The sequence below is a fragment of the Pleurodeles waltl genome, chromosome 4_1 (assembly GCF_031143425.1).
Source record: "Pleurodeles waltl isolate 20211129_DDA chromosome 4_1, aPleWal1.hap1.20221129, whole genome shotgun sequence".
NCBI classification, from domain to species: domain Eukaryota; kingdom Metazoa; phylum Chordata; class Amphibia; order Caudata; family Salamandridae; genus Pleurodeles; species Pleurodeles waltl.
Genome location: NC_090442.1, coordinates 658,965,424 through 658,983,117, shown reverse-complemented (window position 1 = coordinate 658,983,117; position 17,694 = coordinate 658,965,424). Strand labels below are relative to the sequence as shown.

Genomic DNA, 17,694 nt, shown 5'->3' with positions numbered 1-17,694 from the left:
TCATGGATATGCGATCGAGTTGGTCTGGATCCAGGAATGGATCCAAAGGATTGACTGGCACTAAGGGCACACCCATTGGCAGAAACCAGTTGGGGCACCTTCCGAACCCATGGGGCCATGGATGAGGTGCATAGCTTCATAAAATTCCTTCAACTGGGTGGGGGTTACCCTTGGAAATTCAGGGAGGAGTGGAGCAGACTCAGGCTCTGCAGGGGAAGTGTGGGAGCAGGGCCTAAACTTCTGTCATTGTTACTTCACATTGTCCTTGGACCGGCACACTGAAGTCGAAGAACTCTTCGACTTCTTGTTCTTGTGCGACTTACCCAACAACGATTTGATCTCAATGAAGATTGGCAGGAACAATTCCAAGAGCAGGCCCTGGCCCTTCTACATGACTTGGACCTGTGGTAGCGCTGAGTCATCTGGTGTTGAATGACCAGAAGCTTCAACACTCATTCCCAGACTGCTGTTGGATTCATCGTACGGCAGTCAGGGTAGGCCTTGGACTTCTGGACTGGCTCCAGGCACAAATAAACAAACCAAGTAGACCTCTTTCACAGACATCTGACTATGGCAGACTCCACAGCATTTAAAACCCACAAGTTTCTTAGGGGACGTCCCTAAGGCACATTCAAAGCAAAAGCTCAAAAAAGGGTTGAAAAAGCAATCAAAGTTCATTGATAGTCGAAAATACATTTAAATCATCAAAAAAACCTGCAAACAGCGAAATAAATACATCATAAAAGAATAGTTGATTAATTAGTTAATAATAAAAGAGCATAAAACCTACTATTACATAATCAAAATACATAATTTGCACTAGAAAATCTTCCGTATACCTTAATCTACTGCAAATTACTAATAGATTTTGCCTAATAAACCAAGTCACATAGAGAAATTTAGAGACTACCACCATAACCACAGTTGAGGAATCACTCTTTTCTAAGTACGCTTACACGATTTGTTAAAGATAAACACCTGCAGAGAGGAGCAATACTTAAAACAGAAAAAACTCAAGTGTTCATCAGTTTTTAATCAAAAGAGTTCCACAAACTGCAACTTAACAGCCCCAACTTAAAGGAATCCTAGAGGGATCCCATAAGCAGCAGTTGGTGAGGTCCCATATTAAATTGCAAAAACAACGTATGGGCACGCACTGGGTGAATAAAATCAAGGAATTCCTCAGCTTTGGGTAACAATTGGTGCACTAGAAACAACCTTGCGAGTCTTTCCCTAGGGCTAGACTGTTCATTGTGTACAGCTATCTTCTCTCAGTATCTAGTTTTAGCCATTTGAGCTTCATTAACCGGGATGGAGGAGGGGTCATTCAAGAAATTGGGAAATGTAACTCCTTCCAAGCTCTTTTATATAGCTCAGTTATTTGATCTTATTCGAAGATTGAAGTGGCATAATATCAGTAAGGCCCACTCTATATTCTAGTAGTTCGCTACTGGCCCAAATATGCACCCAATAAAGCAGTGGTCTCACAGCAGCCAATCCAGACACAGAATCCAAGCAGAGATCAAGCGACTATGGCCCCAAAGGATTTCCTTTTCCTAACCCCGTAAGAACTAGTTATTCTCTTTATTGCCCGAATGCTTAGATCACAATAACCCCAAAGTTCCACCCCATATAGTACCATTCCTCGCACCTGTATCTCATACATTTCTTTTGCGGGGATGACTGGAGACTACTCAGCCTTTTTTTTTTGGTCATCCTAAGAATAGCCCCTGCTCTATGGGTTACAGAATGAGAGGTTTTAGCGAGTTGTGGTGCAGCTGATCTGGCGTTAAACAGGCTGACCCCCAAGTAATCAAATTCTGTAACCCTTTCCAGTACTTCATTCCTCCATTTTACCATGACATTCACCCTATTCTTCCTGGAGTAAATCATCTATTTATTTTTGTCAACATTTACCTCAAGACCGTAGTCTGCACAAAATCTGCAGAATTTATTAACAAGGTGTTGAAGGCCTGCCCTCCTTTTTGCTAGCAGAAGAGTATCATTAGCACAGAAAAGACCTGGGATTTTCTGCCTCCCAAGAGTAGGGGACTTATTGGCACAGTTAATTAGATATTTCACACAGTTGTTAATATAAAACAGGAAAAGAGTGGGAGCCAGGAAGCACCCCTGTCGGATGCCCTTTTTAAATACAAATTGGATCAGTCAATTCCCTCTTAGTTCTGCATTGAATCCTGGCGAAGTTCCCCTCATGGAGGCGAACTATGATTTTTAACAAATCACACGGGATTCCCATCTCCTGCAGGGTCACCCATTGCCTATTTCTCGGGACCAGGTCAAAGGCGGCACGAAGGTTGACAAACGCCACAAATAAATCGCCTCCACTTATGAACCAGGAGGGAGCAAAAAAAATGTTGAATAGAGCTGGTTTTTGTTCTAAATCCTGCTTGCAGGTTGGAGGGAACATGATTGTCATTTACCCATTCCAATAACCGCTCTGAAATTTGTTTGCAGGAAGCTAATTGGCCGGTAATTGGACGGAATGCCAGGACTCCCCTTTCTTGAAAACAGGAACAAACTCAGCCCCCCTCTGTGTGGGTGGTATCGGAGCATTAGTAATGGTGTTGATATATAAAACCCAGATAGTGCTGTGCCATTTTAAATCCAGTGCTTCCCCTTGCTTCAGAGAGTTGGTCGCTATAGCATTCTCTTCTAAGGAGACCACCGGAGCAAAAGTTTCATCCAGATTGAATATATCCACGGATGCAGTTCACAGGGCAGTATAGATGAATCTGCAGGAGTCCGGGAATTCCCACCACCAACACTTGCTAAATGCCAGAAACTTTTCTGGTTGCTCGATAACGAGGCCTCAAGGAGGTCATCCCAAAAGGTCAGGGCCATCCCTTACACTCCTAGGCAGCTTTCACTTGCCTTACTGTAGAGAGGAGAACCAGATTTGACCTCAAGCATAGCTTTCTCCACCATATTCCCTTGTTAAGTTGGTTAATTCACCAAGATGTGTTCTTGCATCCAACTGTATTGGGAGGGTTGGGGAGGGGGGTGAGGCGCAAAAGTGGAATAAATAGTGTTTATTTTCTCTGAAAAATTGTTAACCATGTCTTTAACCATTTTAAAGAGGCCTCTATTATCTTCCAATCTCTTAATGACATTTTTTTTTGGCTACCATAAGCTGTCAATGGTATGCATTTAATTGCTCTTTGTAAATTTGACCATCGTCATGATGTTTTGTGAGGCGCCATCTATTCTCAGCTAATTTACACTTCACTTTTTCAGATTTTAACTCAGACAAGTACCATGCTGAGTGGGATTCTGTCTATGAGACTGCTCAGTATTGAATGGGGCACACCTTTCTAGAGATTCAGAAACAGAAAAGCTAAATTAATTTCCACTAGATGAGCATCCAAAGGGGTATCAGAGTCGCAATCGCTGGGGAAAAGTGTTCAGCAAACGATTCAGCACTGATTTTCCACCAAGGCCTTTTAGGGGCACAGGGAGTTTTGGAAGTCTGTCTTTACAAAGTAAAAAAGAGAAATAGAAAAACTGATGCTAGAATGGTCTGACCAGGTTAAAGACCTGATCTCAATATTTTGTATGATCTCTATATTTGAAAACAAGATCCAGTGTGTGTCCCACTGTGTGCGTAGGCCCCGAAATTCTTTGCGTCAGCTGAAGAATACTCATATCGCTTTCTAATTGTTCACCAAATGGGTCATCCAAGTTCTTAAAATCGCCAATCGCTATATATATATATATATATAGCTCATGCTTTAATGTTAATGGGGAGAGCCATGCCAGTAAATTAGCTATCCACTGAGAATTATATCCTGGGGGTCTATATGTAATAGCACCCCCCTCCCCAGTATTCTCTGCTCATTGAGGCATAGCTGAAATGCGAACAATTCATACTCTGTTGAATAGGTTGGACTCAATAGTTACAAAATACAAATCTTTGAAAATGATAGCTAAGCTTTCCGTCGGCCGTTCTGTTGTATCACATTTCATCATCTTGTACCCAAAAGACAGTGAAATGGCAGTGTCAGGTAGGGCATGCTCTTTTAACCACATCTCAGTAATAAGTACCACATCTGGTGCTGACTCAGTAATAACATCCCAGATCTCAATGCAGTGTCTAGACAGTGACCTTGCACTCAAATAAAGGCAGTGTAAAACATGTGGTGATGGAGAGCATGAAAGATGTTTTGAGCTGTAGGGAATTACTTTAGTAGTCCCTCCTTCCCACTTACAATTCCTACAGGAAACTGGGCCTTCCAATTGCCCTGGAATGACCACCTTACACTCTTTTGAAACATGAACTGTTGACTTTCTTAAATCCGATTGTTTCTAACCTTCAACTGTTGATCGTATGCTCCAGTTGAGCTAGAAGGGACTGAAGACAGCAGCTGTCAGATATATAACACTAGGGGATGATGATAACTCTTGCCTTGTGCCATTACTGAAATATCCTCCATTTGCCTCCATGGACTAATATCTAAAAGAACATAATCAATGAGACTTACATAAGTCCCACATCTAAATGTTGGAGCAGGTGTGGCATCAGATGGTGAATTGATGTTGCACGATCGCAACCCATGGGCTAAGGTGATGTCCAACACCTGAAGAGCAGCCCTTGATACGTCATCCTGCAAAGGGTTGTTAACTCCGGAATTCCCCATAACTGGTCCTCATCATTGAATAATTCCTGTGCTAGGGTGTTTAGCTCAAATGTAAGGTTGAAGTCACCCACTACAATTAAATAGTCAGAGCCTGAAAGGCCCTCCAAAATCCTGTCCAGCATGTGAAGTGTTGGAAATTCACAGCACTTCCAAAGACTTCCATTCTATATGTTAATGAACACAAGATGCATACCCTTTATAAAGGAAAGAAATAACCCTTGAATATCCCAGGATCCTGTGTGGAATTCGACTACTCAACAGGAAAGATGTGCTTACCCAAAAATGCAACTCACCTGATGGGTGCCCCGCCGTGGATTCACTAGCTGGGATCCTAAAGCTCTTCAAACCACTCCTGAAAATTTAAACTATAACCCAGGCCACCTGAAAAGGCATATCTGATGTATGTCAATAAATTGCCCCCATGATGCATTAGCAATCTTGGACCTAATCCCTGCAATATTCCAACTAAGGATACCTGCTGGATTAACTGCTGGGTTAACAGAGGAAGCGCTGCCGTCTATGACAAAAGATGATCATTGTACACTAGATGGCAATGATGATGGAAGTTCCCCAATGTGTGCTGAAGCAGAAATAGCTGATGGACACTCAGTGATTGCTATTGAACTAACTATGCGAACAGTAGGTGACACGGGTCACCGGGATGAAGGGCTATTCATAGGTGAGAGGGAATTAGGTGCACCTATATTTGTGGACTTGGACTTAAAGTAATCTGCCCAAGGACTGGAGGGACAAGGGTGTTCAGTAAGCAATCACCAGTGAGATGTCAATCAACATCTGTCCAGGGGGAAAGAAACCTTGCTGCGGCCTGGCAGGACCTGATAATGATTTACTCTGTCTGTTGCTTAGTGAGGCCAATGACTTGAATTGCTTTAGTAAAGGGGCTGTTTTAGGGTGCCAATGGTGGTAAAAGAAACTTAGTGAACGGAGAGACATACCAGAATGTGTGCTGCCATCTAAGTGGCAATAAGGCAGAACTTTGTGAAGCATAAGTGGAGACTTGAAGGTAACAATCACAATCGTCAGAGAAATGCGTGGGCAGCGAACATACCCATCCTACTCTTTGAACCATCAGCATACCCGAGGCCATTGAGTACGGAAATTTAGCGTGTAGGTGTAACCAATGCAGAATGAAAATGTCACTTACCCAGTGTACATCTGTTCGTGGCATCAGTCGCTGTAGATTCGCATGTTTTGCATAGCTCGCCATCTGGTGTTGGGCCGGAGTGTTACAAGTTGTTTTTCTTCGAAGAAGTCTTTCGAGTCACGGGACCAAGTGACTCCTCCTTTTGTCTCCATTGTGCATGAGCGTCGACTCCATCTTCGATTGTTTTTCCCCCGCAGAGGGTGAGGTAGGAGTTGAATTGTAGTAATAGTGCCCATGCAATGGAGTGACTAAGTATGTACTTATTTAAGGTTGAAATGATATATATACAAATAGTTGAAGGTAACTTCCGAACTGCTACAGGCTCCCGGGGAGGCGGGTGGGCACATGCGAATCTACAGCGACTGATGCCACGAACAGATGTACACTGGGTAAGTGACATTTTCAGTTCGATGGCATCTGTCGCTGTAGATACGCATGTTTTGCATAGACTAGTAAGCAGTTATCTCCCCAAAAGCGGTGGCTCAGCCTGTAGGAGTGGAAGTAGTCTGAAACAATGTTCTTAATACGGCTTGACCTACTGTGGCTTGTTGTGCGGATAACACGTCTACACAGTAGTGCTTGGTGAATGTGTGAGGCGTAGACCATGTGGCTGCCTTACATATTTCTTGCATTGGGATGTTTCCTAGAAAGGCCATGGTAGCACCTTTCTTTCTGGTTGAGTGTGCCCTTGGTGTAATGGGCAGCTGTCGTTTAGCTTTAAGGTAGCAGATTTGGATGCATTTAACTATCCATCTGGCTATACCTTGTTTTGATATTGGGTTTCCTGCATGAGGTTTTTGAAATGCAATAAATAGTTGTTTAGTCTTTCTGATGTTCTTTGTTCTGTCAATGTAATACATTAATGCTCTTTTGACATCTAATGTATGTAGTGCCCTCTCAGCTATGGTATCTGGCTGTGGAAAGAACACTGGAAGTTCCACTGTTTGATTTAGATGGAACGGTGAAATAACCTTTGGTAAACATTTTTGATTAGTCCTTAGGACGACCTTATTCTTGTGTAGTTGTATAAAAGGTTCTTGTATTGTAAATGCCTGAATCTCGCTTACTCTTCTTAGGGAAGTAATGGCGATGAGAAATGCAACCTTCCAGGTTAGGAAGTGTATTTCGCAGGAGTGCATGGGTTCAAAAGGTGGACCCATAAGTCTAGTTAGGACAACATTTAGGTTCCATGAAGGAACAGGTGGTGTTCTTGGTGGTATAATTCTCTTAAGGCCCTCCATGAATGCTTCAATGACTGGTATCCTAAATAGGGAAGTTGTATAGGTAGTCTGCAGGTATGCAGATATTGCTGCAAGGTGTATTTTAATGGAAGAGAAAGCCAGGTTAGATTTTTGTAAGTGAAGCAAGTAACTCACTACATGTTTTGGAGTCGTGTGTAATGGTTGGATTTGATTAATATGGCAGTAGCAAACAAACCTCTTCCATTTACTTGCATAGCAGTGCCTGGTGGATGGCCTTCTGGCTTGCTTTATGACTTCCATACATTCTTGGGTAAGTTGTAAGTGCCCGAATTCTAGGATTTCAGGAGCCAAATTGCTAGATTCAGCGATGCTGGATCTGGGTGTCTGATCTTTTGGTTGTGTTGTGTCAATAGATCTGGCCTGTTGGGCAATTTGATGTGGGGTACTACTGATAGGTCTAGCAGCGTTGTGTACCAGGGTTGCCTTGCCCAAGTTGGTGCTATTAATATGAGTTTGAGTTTGTTTTGACTGAGTTTGTTTACCAGATAAGGAAGGAGAGGGAGAGGAGGAAAAGCGTAAGCAAATATCCCTGACCAGTTCATCCATAGGGCATTGCCTTGGAACTGCTTGTGTGGGTATCTGGATGCGAAGTTTTGGCATTTTGCGTTCTCCTTCGTCGCAAACAAGTCTATTTGAGGTGTTCCCCAGAGTTTGAAATAGGTGTTCAGAATTTGGGGGTGAATTTCCCATTCGTGGACCTGTTGGTGATCTCGAGAGAGATTGTCTGCGAGTTGATTCTGAATCCCTGGTATAAATTGTGCTATTAGGCGAATTTGGTTGTGAATTGCCCAACGCCAAATTTTTTGTGCTAGCAGGCTTAACTGCGTGGAGTGTGTCCCCCCTTGTTTGTTTAGATAATACATTGTTGTCATGTTGTCTGTTTTGACGAGAATGTATTTGTGAACTATTATTGGTTGGAAAGCTTTTAGTGCTTGAAAAACTGCTAGCAGTTCTAGGTGATTTATATGCAGTTTTGTTTGATGTACGTTCCATTGTCCTCGTATGCTGTGTTGATCGAGGTGTGCTCCCCACCCTGTCATGGAAGCATCTGTTGTTATTACTTATTGTGGCACTGGGTCTTGGAAAGGCCGCCCTTTGTTTAAATTTATGTTGTTCCACCATAGAAGCGAGAGGTAAGTTTGGCGGTCTATTAACACCAGATCTAGAAGATGACCCTGTGCTTGTGACCACTGTGATGCTAGGCACTGTTGTAAGGGCCTCATGTGCAGTCTTGCGTTTGGGACAATGGCTATGCATGAAGACATCATGCCTAGGAGTTGTAATATCATCTTTGCTTGTATCTTTTGTGTTGGATACATGCGTTGTATGATGTTGTTGAAATTTTGGATTCTTTGGGGACTTGGAGTGGCTACTCCTTTTGTTGAGTCTATTATGGCTCCTAGGTATTGTTGTACCTTGCATGGCAGAATGTTGGATTTCGTGAAGTTGACGGTGAACCCTAGTTTGAAGAGGGTTTGTATGATCTGATTTGTGTGGTTTGAGCACTCTATTAACGAATGGGCCTTGATTAGCCAGTCGTCTAGATATGGGAACACATGTATTTGCTGCCTTCTGATGTGTGCAGCAACTACTGCTAGACATTTGGTAAAGACTCTTGGTGCGGTTGTTAATCCGAAAGGCAATACCTTGAATTGGTAATGTATTCCTTTGAATACAAACCTTAGGTATTTCCTGTGCGATGGGTGTATTGGTATATGGAAATACGCGTCTTTGAGGTCTAAAGTTGTCATGTAGTCGTGTAGTTTTAGCAATGGTAACACTTCTTGTAGTGTGACCATGTGAAAGTGGTCTGATTTGATGAATGTGTTTACTATTCTGAGGTCTAGGATTGGTCTCAGCGTTTTGTCCTTCTTTGGTATCAGAAAGTACAGTGAGTAAACTCCTGTGTTTATTTGTGTGTTTGGTACTAATTCGATTGCATTCTTCTGCAATAGTGCCTGCACTTCTATCTCCAGGAGATTGGAATGATGTTTTGTCAAATTGTGTGCTTTTGGTGGTATGTTTGGATGGAATTGTAGAAATTCTATGCAATAACCATGTTGGATAATTGCTAGAACCCAAGTGTCTGTAGTGATTTCCTCCCATGCTTTGTAATAATGACCTATTCTTCCCCCCACTGGTGTTGTGTGGAGGGGGTGAGTGACATGTGAGTCACTGCTTAGTAGTAGGGGTTTTGGGGCTTTGAAATTTTCCCCTATTCCTAGGGAATTGCCCTCCTCTATATTGTCCCCGAAAACCTCCTCTGTACTGTCCCTGGTAACTGGACGGTGTTGCCTGTGAGGTGCTGGCTTGTGTGCCCTGACCCCAAAACCCCCCTCTAAAGGGTGTTTTACGGAATGTGCTGTAATTCCCTCTGCTCTGCGGGGAGTAGAGTGCGCCCATGGCTTTAGCAGTGTCCGTGTCCTTTTTGAGTTTCTCAATCGCTGTGTCCACTTCTGGACCGAACAGTTCTTTTTCGTTAAAAGGCATATTGAGAACTGCTTGCTGAATCTCTGGTTTAAATCCAGACGTTCGTAGCCATGCATGCCTTCTGATAGTTACAGATGTATTAATTGTCCGTGCCGCTGTATCTGCAGCGTCCATGGAGGAGCGTATTTGGTTGTTTGAAATGTTCTGTCCCTCCTCAACCACTTGTTTTGCCCTCTTTTGTAGGTCCTTGGGCAGATGTTCAATGAGATGTTGCATCTCATCCCAATGGGCTCTGTCATAGCGCGCAAGTAGTGCCTGAGAGTTAGCGATGCGCCACTGGTTTGCAGCTTGTGCTGCGACTATCTTACCAGCTGCATCGAACTTGCGGCTTTCTTTATCTGGGGGTGGTGCATCTCCAGATGTGTGGGAGTTGGCCCTTTTCCTAGCTGCTCCTACAACGACAGAGTCTGGTGGCAGCTGTGTAGTGATGAAAACCGGGTCTGTAGGAGGCGCCTTATACTTTTTTTCCACTCTTGGTGTGATTGCCCTACTTTTGACCGGCTCCTTAAAGATTTCTTTTGCGTGCCGGAGCATACCAGGGAGCATAGGCAGGCTTTGGTAGGAGCTGTGGGTGGAGGAGAGGGTGTTGAATAAAAAGTCATCCTCGACCTGTTCTGAGTGGAGGCTTACATTGTGAAATTGTGCTGCTCTAGCCACCACTTGAGAATACGCAGTGCTGTCCTCTGGTGGAGATGGCTTCGTAGGGTATGCCTCCGGGCTGTTATCTGACACTGGGGCGTCGTATAAGTCCCATGCGTCCTGATCTTGGTCACCCTGGCTCATGGTGGTGTGAGCTGGGGAATGTGATGGAGTTTGTGCTGGTGAGACGTTAATTACAGGTGGAGGAGAGGGTGGTGGAGTAACCTTTTTCACCACCTTTGTTTGTGGTGTTTGTTCAGTTTGGAACTCCAATCTTCTCTTTCTTCTAATAGGGGGAAGGGTGCTTATTTTTCCTGTCCCCTCCTGTATGAAAATACGCTTTTGCGTATGGTCTACATCAGTTGATTGTAGCTCTTCCTCAAACCTATGCTTTCGCATTTGGCAGGTTAGCGATTGCTCTTCTGTATAAGAGCCTAAAACTGGGTCGGTTGCAGTCTGTTTTGGCACCGAAACCCTGTCTGCATCTTTTTTCGCCTCCGAGGTGACTTTTTTCTTTTTCGGGGCCGAAACCTCTCGGCGTCGATCTTCGTCGTTGCCGCTGTCTCGGCGTCGAGCCGTGTCTACACCGGTATCTCGGTGTCGATGCTTGTCTCCAGCACTTTCTCGGTCCCGAGAAGGCTGCGTGCCGGTGTCTCGACCGGAGTCGGACGATCTCGGCACTGTTTGGGCCTTTTTCGGTGCCGACGGTCGGTCACCGAATTTATGGGTCGAGCCATGGCCTGGTGGCAGTGGCGTCCCCTGGGCCTTGTAAATCTTCTTCTGAGTGGTTTTCGACGTCTTACTCACGGTTTGTGTATCGTCGAATCCTTCGGAGTCCGATTCGTGGATCGAAAAGGTTCCTTCCTCTTCTTGTTCCTCGAACTCTCGGTGGGCTGTCGGCGCGGACGCCATCTGAAGTCTTCTGGCTCGACGGTCTCGGAGTGTTTTTCGGGACCGGAACGCACGACAGGCCTCGCAGGTGTCTTCACTGTGCTCAGGTGACAGGCACAGGTTACAGACCAAGTGTTGGTCAGTATAGGGGTATTTATTGTGGCATTTGGGACAGAAGCGGAACGGGGTCCGTTCCATCGGCGTTCTTCTGCACGCGGTCGGGCCGACCAGGCCCCGACGGGGGATCGAAAAACTACCCCGAAGGGCACCGGAGCTCTTCGATCTTTCGACGCGGTGTTGAATCTAACTACGCCAATCCCGAACGCAACAATACCGACGAAAATCTTCCGAAATTAGCTATCTTTCCGTTCCGAAACTCGGAGCGACAGGAACACGTCCGAACCCGATGGCGGAAAAAAAAACAATCGAAGATGGAGTCGACGCCCATGCGCAATGGAGACAAAAGGAGGAGTCACTCGGTCCCGTGACTCGAAAGACTTCTTCGAAGAAAAACAACTTGTAACACTCCGGCCCAACACCAGATGGCGAGCTATGCAAAACATGCGTATCTACAGCGACAGATGCCATCGAACCCTTATTTATGAGCTGGACTGCTGTCTCAGTTGTATGAGTAGATAAACAGGGCACATTAAATAGCGCTACCACATAAGGACCTGCCTCAGACGGAAGATCAATTACAGCAGGGTTGGGTACACATATGGGGTCAGTTCTCCTGCCCCATTAACTCCCTTACTCTCACGTTCATTATTAATCTTGTCCTCTTGTTGAGCAGGACTGCACAGCTCCTATTGCACACTTCTAGTTAATGAAAGATGTGCGTTCTACCCCTGTTCGAGAAGCAAATTTCTACGATGACAGCAGTTTTCCCTTGTTAGGAGTAGATGCAAGAAAAATGGGACCCTAGCATGTGGAGCAACCACAGGAGCCACAGTGGGCAGCAAAGGCAATTTTAGTCTGCTTAGTTCAGCTGCTATTGCAAATAAACGCTCATACATTGATTTCAGTTTTTATTGTAGTGTGCCTGAGTTTTCCATAAAACTTCTCCAACAACTCCTCAACCGTGTCCTTACTGCAAGCCTCAGAGTCCCCCTGCAGACTTTTAGGCACGGTCCTTGGGCGCTTGGACTTACTACATACTTCTGCTCTCTTTTGTCTCTCTTTGGAACCATTACATTCTGAAGAAACAATTTGGAATTTGAACTCTAGGGGCACACAAGGCATGGGAGTGCAAGGGACAGGGAGAGAATTGATAGCACATGATCTCACCAAATCAGTAGAAGTTGCGGAACCCAGGCTAGAGACATCTGAGAGTTGGGGTGGAAAGGGAAAGGTGATGCTGCAAAAACCCATCTAAGGAGGTACTAGTATGGGGCTTGGTTGTGCTAGCAGGTGGTTTGCATTTCCCCATTGCAAAATAAACGCATCTGAACAGTACCTTCTGGCCTGGCGCTAAATAGTGTGGCAGCATGGGAAATGCAGCTGGAAACCTCTTCTTTTCCTGGGGCACAGGATTCTGGGAGTGCAAGAACCTACAACAGCAGCAGTAACAGCAACAACCACTGCATGGTTGAATAGGCTGCCGGGGGGACAGTTGCCCCCCCCCCCCAGGAGCAACAAAGGTAAAACCAGGGTGGAAGGGCAGAGTCTAGTACATACCACGCCACGGTAGCAAAGAAGCGTTTAGAGCATGGAAATGCCCCTCCACCTCCTGTTTGTATGGGCTGTTTGGGGGCACAGTTTCAGAGAATCTGGCTCATGTGGCCCCCTTCAGCGGGAAGACCGTAAGAAGAAGCGGTGTAGGGTTAAAATAAGAGGGGGCCAACTCAAGCAGCGAGAGTCTGGCCCCCAAACACACCCTGCAGCCTTTCTTCAAACCCAAGCAAGCTGGGAGACGAATTCCCACCCCAGTGGGAGAGGCCGGAAAAAAAGAAAAAACAGACAGGAGTGGCAAATAAGTGCACACCTGGATGGTAAGACGAAGTCTTGCTGATAGTACCAAACAGTGCTCAGCAGCAAAGCCAAGGAGGATGGCCCTGCCCTGGCTCTTTCTGTTCATGACGAGCACAGGTCACATGACGGCTTTGACAAGGCACTGCCCGCGCCGCTGGAGTTGGCAAATCACTTTATAGCATACAGCACGGAAGAAACAGGAACCAGCCCCTCCTCCTCCTGGGGCACTGAGTTATGGGACGTTGAGTCCCTGCAGCAATGATGGCAGCAAAAGCGTCAAGAAGTGATTGAGGTAATTCTTCTGGATTTGATTTGATAGTGCAGACAGAAAGCAACTGGTGTCAGCATACAGGCACAGCGTGTGTCACTTCTGGAATAGGCGATGCCTATTATGCTAACGTTGAGCCAATCAGCATTACTGTCTTGCACTCAGAGGTACTGCTCAAGATTTTTCGGATCTAGTCTGACATCTGGGGAATATCCTAAGGTAAGAAATCTGCAGCTAGAATTCTCTATCTGATAACGCAGACAACAATACAATACACTAGGAAAAGACTTGTAGGACCAACTTTAACACAAAGGGTAATATGCGCATTGATAGAGTTTGTTAAAGGTCCTGAATTTAAGTAATATTTATTCAATGACTGCCATGTGAACCGTGCACATCCTATGTCTACAGCACAAACAGACTACTGGTTGAAATTCCTACTTTAGTGCCAGCAGTATATTCCCTTACTCATTTGGTCTCCTAACTTTTTAGACCATTCTCCTCTCAATTAGACAGAAGTTTGTGAACCATAAAAGGAAACCTGAAGGTAACAATCACACGAATGCCAGAGAAATGTTTTCTCATTGTTTCTACTTGTTATGGCTTATCATTTACAGTATAACCCACATAAAGGCCTCTTTTATCAAAAGCAAATTAGTAACTTTGATCATATTTGGTAACTAACGCACTGAAGTGGACGGGGTCTTTCAGTGACTCCTGTGACACCACAGTAGTCATAACATCTCACAACAAGTTTAACACCATTTACTGGTAACCTTTAGTTCCTGCCTTGAAGAATGAAATGTTATGAAAACAAAAAATAATTCCATTGTGACAAAAGTAGTAGGCAGTCCAGAACAGGTCTCGATCTAGTGCGAGATCAGTGCCATCAGAACAGAGTCACTCAAAATAAGGCTGAATAGGTCCACTGCACATTTGGAAGAAACGCATGGCTGCTGAAAACCGATCTTAGCTGCATTGCCATAAAAAGGCACAGGAATTATATATTTCTTCATTGCTTCAAGCAGCTTGTTGGTGCTGTGAAGCACAGTGCATTTATAGAAGCCCTCAGAATTTAAATGTAGTTCTCTTTAGCGTACGATGAGTGCCAAAAAAACGATGGGAGTCCAACAGGCGAACTGGTGGCCAACAATGTTCACTGTGCAGCTATGGAATATATTAACCATAATATATTCTTTCATGCTGGCTTTGCTGTCCTCTGTAAATTCGACCCACCCAGAATAAATAAAATGTGATCATACTGAATTTATAATATCATTGTCTAGAAAAGATAGGGAAAGGCTGGCGTCAACAACATTTGCAAATGTACTGAATGTGTTGTTTAATGACAATTTAGCCAATTATAAGCTACAAGAAACGCCTCAACTTGGCACAGGCATACGTTTTAGAAGAAAGATTAAGTGAAAAGCTTTGATTTTCGGACATTTGTAAACCTATTGTCTTTATTTGAACAAAATGTATTGAGTTTTCTATTATATTATTCATTACAGACCTTACAGTAACAAAACATTTTTCTACACTTGGGTACCTGGAATGGTTGCAAATACATAATATATGAAAGTTATATACATTGTAAATTTACGGAGGTGCTCACTTTGAAAACATGTTTGCTAGGGCTCAAGGAGTATCTCATCTAATCTTAAGGCCCATAGGGCTTGCCACGTCTATGATAACCAGCCATAACTTGATATAACAAACAATTTACAATGCTATTTGTCTCTTACCAGTGTCTACATGTCCATGAACGCAGACAACCATTCTTTTTTTCTGTTTTAATATGTTTAATTTCATTGTGGATCTCAGGTAGGAATGTACATAATTCTATATTCTTTTGTAATGAATAGATCAGTGAAATATCTTACCTTTAGGTAATTTTTAAACATTTTAACATCTGGATGCTGAAGTACTTGACAGAACTCCTGCAAATACAGAGGAAAGGCACACAACTTAATCACATTCAAAATTTAAATTCATTCCATTTATGATTTCGTTTTTGTGCACTAACCTGAAATAAGCGAGACTCTCTGATGCTGATCTGAGGAACTTAAATGAATGGCAGAGGATAAGAATGTCTTCATTTTATGAGCAGTTCAATACCTACAAACCCAATCATCTTACTGTAACCTTTAGGACCACGAGCGCCCATGTTTCATTTTTTTAAAAACATCAGCAAGCTGGTTTTAGGAGGGACAAATGGGACAATTATCAGGCCAAGTGCCTGTATTAAATTCACACAAGATATGTAAGGCAAATGGAAGTACCTCTTTATTTAACGTTTACTGATCTCAGTCGGACTTCGATTTGTTACATAGAGAATTGTTACAACTGGTGTTGGAGCAGCAGGGGCTGGGCCAGTATTTAACATCTATGCAAAGCTTACACAAAGACATGACAGTTGCTATGGGCCTAAGGGGAAAATACAGATACTTTCCCAATTAGCAGAGGAGTGCACCAATGGTGCGTATTTGCTCCTTAGCTTGTTCCACTGTTTTTTAATGATGTAGGTTCATGTTTGGATAATTTCAAATTAGATAACCTGAGACTCTGCAATTTAAGAATACCTGTTGTTATTATTTGCGGATGATGCAGTCCTTTTTTCAATGACTGAGCTCTCCATGCATACGCTGATTAAGGGCTTTGTTGAAAACTAGGAAAGCAGTTGATTATTAATGTATCAAAAACTAAAACTCTCATTTTTGGCAATAATGAACCCATGGAACAGGTGAATAAGTATGATTATCTTGGTATATGATACTAGATTGACTTCGAGTCAACACAGTGAAAAGGCTGCTGCTATACTAAAGCAAGCCGCGGCTGTCTGTATTAATAAGCCAAATTCGGGGGCACGTCTTGGAGTACGATGCTACATGCAAATACAACAAAGGCAATTTCTGCAGCAATATATGGAGCAGAAATATAGGATCACAAAGATGTTTCTACAATTCAGAACGTTGAGAATATGTTCTTAGAATCAATATTGTCTTTCGGCCTACATACACTCTTAACTGCCTTTTATCTGGAACTGGGCATTACATCCATTTCGGACATCATTCCCTCGGCCCCAGTTACTATACTGGATTTGTTTACATAGGAATTGGCATGTGGGTAAATACTTGAAGTTCATGAAAGAGACAGCTTCTTATCCTAAAGCTTTTAGGATGCCTTGGTTGGACCATGTTTGAAGCATCCTAAAACTGCTCTGCCTCAAAATTATATGAGGATCCCACTGCCATAAACGGTGATACACCCACAACAATTCAGTACAGGGTACACGGATTTCTTATACAAAGACCATGTTGGTTTTGAATCCTACCTAGATGATCTTTACCCTGAGATATGTTGTATGCTATATATAAAGTTTTGTCTTGGTATACATTTGCTAAAAACATATACAGTATACGTGTGTATGGAAATATGCCAAGGGTAATGATGAATTATGCAAATGTGCCAGGGGATTTAGAGAAACGATCATCATGCATTTTATTGTATTCTGTCCAAACACACTGACTGCCCATAAGAAATGGCTCGTCCCTTTATTTGATGCTTAAAATATTGAGTGAGGCAGATGTCTTAGCCATGCGTACTAGGACTGATAACCCTGTGATTTATCGTGCAGTCTCTATGTCTATCTGGACTGCTAGTTTGTGACTAGTAAACTCAGGAATAAGGGAAAATCAGGTCAATATTATCTCATTTACTATCCTTTAGAACTGATAATCAGTTATATTGTATTATGTAAATTATCAAGCTGGTCTAACAGGATTTGTAGTCTATGACTAAATAGATAGGGGAAGTTACTATTTACCTCTATTTTAAATTACTTACTTGGTGAACAGATTAATCTGAATTGATTTTATGGTTTGTATATTTGATTGTATTGTCTAGGGATTATGCAATCTTTTAAAAAAAAGTATTATAGTGATTTTGTTTGTATAATTTTCATTGTTAAGGCGTATGCTAGAATAATGAACAAACTTACTTACTTCTTAAAATATGTAATGAAATATCCAGGCTATCAGCCTCAAGTGAATGCCATGTGTAGGAAGCTGGACCAGTGTGTGGTGGACACCTTGGTATTACACCTTATACTGGATCCAGGCAAACTCCTATTAGATAGTGTTAGTGTCTACACACCCAGTGCTTTTAGGGAGCTGTGGTGAGCAGCCAAGACTTATCTAGAAGGCATGTGAAGCACTTGCAATATGGCCAGTAGCCACACAGTAACTTATCACAGATGAAAGGAACCACACAAGGTTGTAAAAAAAAAAAAAGGTACTTTATTATAGGCAGACAAAACTAGACTACCATTGATATACCTCCCTTTGGAGGCAG

General features: G+C 43.2%; 1 protein-coding gene across 1 annotated transcript in view; it reads right to left on the bottom strand.

Moving 5' to 3' along the window:
* XPOT (exportin for tRNA) overlaps positions 1–17,694 on the bottom strand; it is a 710,192-nt gene that overhangs the window by 52,071 nt on the left and 640,427 nt on the right. Inside the window, exon 24 of the mRNA XM_069229126.1 lies at positions 15,225–15,281. Within this exon, the coding sequence (XP_069085227.1) occupies positions 15,225–15,281 (57 nt within the window). The remainder of the gene's footprint in view (positions 1–15,224; positions 15,282–17,694) is intronic.